At 33.8% G+C, this 6,345-nt stretch overlaps 1 protein-coding gene across 1 annotated transcript; it reads left to right on the forward strand.

The window, feature by feature from the left end:
• The first annotated feature begins 1,927 nt into the window (after positions 1–1,927).
• Positions 1,928–3,904, forward strand: LOC120199243 (bifunctional adenosine 5'-phosphosulfate phosphorylase/adenylylsulfatase HINT4-like). The gene is made up of 6 exons (XM_039200394.1): positions 1,928–2,077; positions 2,212–2,258; positions 2,351–2,427; positions 2,527–2,593; positions 3,282–3,359; positions 3,497–3,904. Exons 1-6 carry the CDS (start codon positions 2,003–2,005, stop codon positions 3,594–3,596), a joined length of 444 nt encoding a protein of 147 aa, XP_039056325.1. The 5' UTR covers positions 1,928–2,002; the 3' UTR covers positions 3,597–3,904.
• Positions 3,905–6,345: the final 2,441 nt, after the last annotated feature.

A 6,345-nucleotide genomic window follows, 5' to 3' on the forward strand; every position in this document is an offset into this window, starting at 1 on the left:
AATTCATTCTAAATTCTTAATTGATTATTAGGAATAATTGAGTGTTAAAAAGGAAGAGTATGAATCTATAGCTTCTTCTCATGGTTTTATTAATGTGGATGATATTGAAAATCAAGTTATTGTTGATGTTTTCGGTCCTGAAATATATGTTGTAGTTCTCAATACATGTCATCACATAGTTAGTCTTCTCAATCAGAAGTTAATCAATTAAAACAACAGTTGACTGAAGTGGATGAAAAATTTGTTCAAAAGAAAGCTAAAGCTGAAGCGAGAGAAACATAAAGAGAAGTGAGAGAAGTAAATAGAGAAGCAGAATATCAGAAAAAATATGAAGAACTTCATAATCAACTTGAAGCTATGAAGTAGATGATGCAAAAAAATCAAGCGAAGAATTCTTCATCGTAGATGATTTGTTAGGTCAATGCTTTGTTTTTACTAGTGAACAATGGTGAATTATCTTACATTCCAATTGGACGTTTGTAAACTTTGTTTTATTCAAACTTTTATATATTTTTACTTGAATGGAAACATAATTATATTTGGGTAATACATTTATGTTGTTATTGGATATTGTTACATGTTAAATTTGGATAGTACAATGAAGAAAAAACATTTTTAAAATAAGTTGTGATTGGCGGCATTTTAAGATTAAAAACACCACTAAGGGTGCGTTTGGTTTACGGAATGTAAGATTACCAGTGGAAATAAAAGATTACCAGGGAATATGATTACTGGGAATGTTGTATTTTGTGTTTGGTTGGTTTAGCAGGAATGTAAGATTACTGTGTTTGGTTAAAGGAATAAAAGATTATTAGAATGTATATTTGACCAAATTGTCCTTATTATATATTTGTTTTATTAACAAGTTGGAAAATATTTATATATTTTCTTTAAAAAATTTAAATTCATAAAATTTATATAATTTTTTTTACAAAATTGAAAATATAAAAAGGTTTAATGAAAGGGTAAAATTTTATTTTAACCCCTGAACTTCATATAAAATTTTAATTATAGACTTTTTTTTTTTGTAAATCTAAAATAGTTTAAGGATAAATTTGTAATTTAACCTTTATAGAATTTTTATTATTCAATGACAGAATAAGGATATTTTTGAAAAGAAAAAAAATTTTAAGGGCATTTTAGTCCAAAACATCGGTAATCCAATAATACCTAAGGAAAGGGAGGTAATGACATTCCCGGTAATATACCCCAAAAAATCCACTATTGGTAATGTAAGATTACAGGGAATGACATTCCCGGCCAACCAAACGGGGGAATGTGGATTCCATTCCCATGAGAATCTCATATTCCCCCAACTAAACACACCCTAAATGAGTATTTATTTGGCAACAATTGTACATAATAAACGCCTCTAAAGAACTGGCATTTTTCAGCATTTGAAAATAAACTCCACTGAAGAGCATGACATTTTGTGGCGTTTGAATAATAAATGACATTAAAAATCTAGACTTTTTGCGGTATTTTAAATGCCGCTAAAGAACAAGATCTTTTGTGGCGTTTTGTGCTTCAAAACGTTGCTAACACTTGTGGTGTTTTTTTTTTTGCACCGGGAGTATTTGTAGTGGCATTTTAAACGCCGCTATAGGACTAAAAAAAACCGCCATAGACCAATTATGATGTACTGAATTTTATTAACTATTATATCAATTCTTCTATTAAATGTTAACAAACGGTGGTTTGAATGACATCATTTGAATAATTTAGTCATTTGATTGATAAAATTGAAACATTGATAGTCAAATTAGAATCTCTCCATAATTAACTAACCACATATATAGTAAATTGTAAATGTTTAATTATCAAAATCAAAAGAAAACCCAACGAAAGTAACGTGTGTTGTAGTTTACCCTAAAATACATTATAAGAATGAATGAACATAAATAAACGCTCTCTATTGGACATACATTGCAGGATACGAGATCGTTTTGGGAAGGGTGATTAGCGTTTTAGGGTTTTAGAAGTGGTCTCAATTTGGGGGTAAATGGCGAGAGCGATCTCACCATGCATCTTCTGTCAAATCGCTCGAAGTTCCAACTCCACTCCCCTCCTTCATTCCGTTCGTTCCTTTTTTTCCTTCTTTATTTTGTCCATCTGGTTACCAATTTAATTCCACGTTCGTCTTCTTTTCAATCCAGCATTCAACCAGAAATACTTTTCCAGTTCTAATTAAATCTGTTAGATTGTTTTCAGGATGACAAGATCGTTGCATTTCAAGATATCAAGCCTGCTGCATTCAGGTTTCTATGAAACGATTGAAACGTGGTAACTTTTTCATGATGATTTTGAAATTTTGTAATGTAACTGAAAATTATTGATTCGAATTTTGTAGGCATTACTTGGTGGTACCAGTGGAGCACATTCCAACTGTCAATGATCTTCAAAGAGGAAACGAACATTACACATTGGGTAAAGTTCCCTTTGTGGACTTTTTATTTACCCTTTTCTTCTTTCCTTTTTTTTTTTTGCCTGAGCTAACTTTTATTTGTTTATGCTGTTATTCTTTAGTAAGTGACATGTTAAATGTGGGGGAAACTATGTTAAGCAGGGATGCACCTCAGCCAAATAAATACAGGTATTGCTTCCCATAAAGTAAATAATTTTGGCAAATGGGAATCCTTTAATGTCCTATCGTATGGAATTGATCTATGTTGAATATACCTTATTGCTTTTTGATCACTTATTTGACTGTGATGTTCGGTTTATAGCTGCATTACGGTTTGTGTAAAAACTCTTAGAAACGGACATATTTTGTATGAACTGTCCTTGTTCCATGCATTAGGACTTGGATTTCAATTTCTCCTCCAAAGCGGTGTAAACGGTTTCTGTTATGTTTTCATTTGTATTTGATAATTTTTGCAATCATTTTATTGTTGGAGAAAAGTAGTATATTCAAATTATATTTTGTTGCACGAGTTGGGTGGCAAAGGGGCAGAGTAATACCGTTTGTGAGGTTAATGATGGGGGAAGACTGAAGAGTATTAAGGGTGTGTCTTACTTTCTCTTTCGAATCTATTTAAAATTCATGATACATAGTGCTCTCTCTTCTGTTTCAAATCTGCTTGTGAATCATGAACAAAATGTTGAATGAAAATAAAACATTTACCTAATGTGTGAATTCTTGAAAGAAGCAGGTTATGGCCTCATAAGTTACCTTAATTGACCTTTTTGTTTGGGGGAAAATAAGTTTTTTTGCTTCCGATTGTGTTAATTCAAAGAAGTCTAATTTTCTGATCCTCTTGATCCTTTTTCGGTTTTGGTAGATTTGGTTTCCATCAGCCTCCATTGAACAGTGTCGACCATCTCCACCTCCACTGTTTCGCTCTTCCTTTCATACCTAGGTAGGTGTTTAGCAGTTTAGTAGTTTCTTCGTCTTTCTTTCTTTATTAAATTGTCTGTCTATTTCTTATAGGTGTTAATTTTGAAGAAGTTGCAAAAGCTGTAAATACTGATTCTAATTCTTAAAATATATTAACAGATGGAAACAATTAAAATATTTATCTTCGGGGCCACTTGGGTTTATAGAGGCTGAGAAGTTGTTGGAGAAGATAAAACCTTTGTCGCCAATCCCTCCATAGGTGCAATTGAATCACGGATGGATTTCTCTCCCATATTGAAATCTCATTTTTGAAAAAAATATATATGGGAAGTTCCTTGAGCAGTCATTGTTGTTTGTTCACGGTAAAGATTACCATTTAAAGCATGTTCTTCATAAGCTCTATGAAGATCTGTTGTAAAACAAGAGAAGGGTTACTGTTCTTAGTAAGCAGAGGAACTTTTTCACATGATCATATTCATAACATCCACAGATTTGTCAAAGTCAATTGTGTATTTCAGATGTGTGTCTTATCCATCTGCAATTTAATCATGCTTGAGGTTCTTGTAGTTTAAATCAGTTCTCCTATTCGTGGTTTTGTTTCAGGTCATGTTGTTTGAGACTAATGATAAATATGTCCGATACACGAGAAGCTAACCTTATGGCTTGGTCTTCTTTTTCATCTTCTCATAAATAATGAGATGTTAAAATATTTTTAACATTTTTAACTTTTGGTCGTATATGTTATAACTATAGTTTTATGTTTAGTATGGCCTAAATAGTAAATTGTGGTAACTACTGGAGGGGAACTGTTTTTTCTATTTGGAAAGTGCCAAAGTTAGTGCTCTTGATAGATTTGGCATCCATTGTGCAATTTCTAACATGGTCGTTTCATTTCACTATCATGGTACTGTTTGTAAAGAGCATTTTATAAGTTTTAACTTAATCTCTGTCATAGTTGTAAAAAGCGCAGAGGATCACTGAACGAGGCTTTTTCAATACTGAAGCGAGGCACGTAGCCAAGGCGCAGCAAGGCTCTGAGGCACGACACCCTCCTTGAAATCCTTGTTCCTCACGAAGTGTGTGGTTGTAATCCGTCTTGAACTCTTGAAGCAGTGCCTCGAACTCGGACAGGTTGAGGTTCTTGTTGATTTTGGTGTTAAAAAGGGTCTCCATCTTGTCAAAGTCGGTAGAGTATAATCTTGGCGTTAGAAGGGTCTCTTTTATTGTTGTTTTGGTGGCTTTCTTGTCGCACTTGACGGCGGTCTTTGTTGTTGGTTGCGAAGTGGATGACATCCTGATGGTGATGAACTTCACATAACTTGAGTTGGTGAAGACTGGAGTGCTTGAACTGAACTTGGAGATAGGCTTTACGAGTTCCATTTATGTTGCCATTTTTGGTGGAGACGGTGAAGGCAGAAGCTAGGATGTTGAAGGAGAAGGTGTTTGAGTTATAGGCGAGGGACAGTTGATTGAATCTCTCATCCATCGAAATCTGGGCCTGTGAATCGAATACTGACACGTGTGATCTCCATTATCACCATTATCTCCATTATCACCATTATCACATTATTAGCAAAATGCTACTTTAATTTTCAGCTCTACGAATTTCACCAAAACTCCACCATTGGTTGACAAAATTTTGGATATTTAGTCTGGTATAGTTGAGATAAGCTTTGATGTATATCATTCATACATTATTACTACTGCAGATAATTTTATTTTTGTGGCCTAGATTTTTATGGCCCAAACAATGAAATAATCAATTAATATCTGATTATTGAATTTTACTTTCTTTATTATTTTATTTACTGTATATTTTGATTTTTTTAATATATTCATTAAACTTTATGCATTAAGTTTTTTTATTGTTCCATCGTTTTCAAAGTAACATAGTGAAGACGTGGCTTATTTTAGTATTAAAATGAACCACCTTTTAGGACCCCTAAAACCCTTAATAAAATGTCAATCGACCTTCTAATCCACACATACTAACCTATCGATTGAGCGCTTCCTCTTTTTCTTCGACTGGTGATTGCGACGTTAAATATCATTTTTAGCGACTTGATTATGCTTGTTGATAGCTTTTATGATATTAGGTTGGTATTTTGAGTTTGAGAATGAACTCTATTGAAGCCTAATATTGGGTTTGATATTTGAGTTTGATTGCATTAATATACACATGTATTACAATTTTTTGGATATCATACGCCTCGTCTTCGTGAATCATGCGCCTTTCATGCGCCTTTCATGCGCCTCGCGCCTCAAGGCTCCAGGAGACTTTGCGCCTCGATTCGCCTTAAGCCTTTGATAACTTTGATCTCTGTTAACCTTGTTTTAGATATATGGCATCTACTTCAGAGAGTTACTTTAGTTCTACTTTTTTGAAATGCATAATTGTTTCTAGTTATTCCTTTTCAAGCATTTGAGGAAAAGCATAGCTAATATTAGTATAAATATATGGTAGGACAGTGAAATGCTTGTTACTTAGTGACTCGCTCATTAAAGGAGAATCTATCCATGGTATGCGTATTTGGTTTTGAATCTCTCAATAAAGCCCTTGACTAGGCATACAAACGAACAAGAACAAGGGTATTATTCAACTTTAACCAAACATCCCTCAAACAACCCCACCAAATAAAGTTAGTTCATGGTGGGGTTCGAATCATCTATAGAATAAGCCATGAAATATTCGTTCCAAACAATCCAATAATAAATAGAAAACTAGCAGCAAAGGGAAGGGAGAAGAAGCCTTCGACGCGCGCCACCGGAGCTCTACTCAACCTCCAAGACTCGTCTTGGCTCTCTAGCTCATCTCGGATGTCTAGCTCGCCACTCCTTGGAGCTTATCAATGGAGGAACACCACTCAAGGAAGAAGAAAAGGATACGGTGAAAAAGATAAGAAAAATGTTGTTGAATATCCTCTTCTTTTTTTACTTTCATGTGAGGTGTAATATATAATAAAAATATCTATAGGTAATGATGATGTTGTTGTGCTCAAAATACCCCT

The sequence above is a fragment of the Hibiscus syriacus genome, unplaced genomic scaffold (assembly GCF_006381635.1).
Source record: "Hibiscus syriacus cultivar Baekdansim isolate YM2019G1 unplaced genomic scaffold, ASM638163v2 tig00005406_pilon, whole genome shotgun sequence".
NCBI lineage: Eukaryota > Viridiplantae > Streptophyta > Magnoliopsida > Malvales > Malvaceae > Hibiscus > Hibiscus syriacus.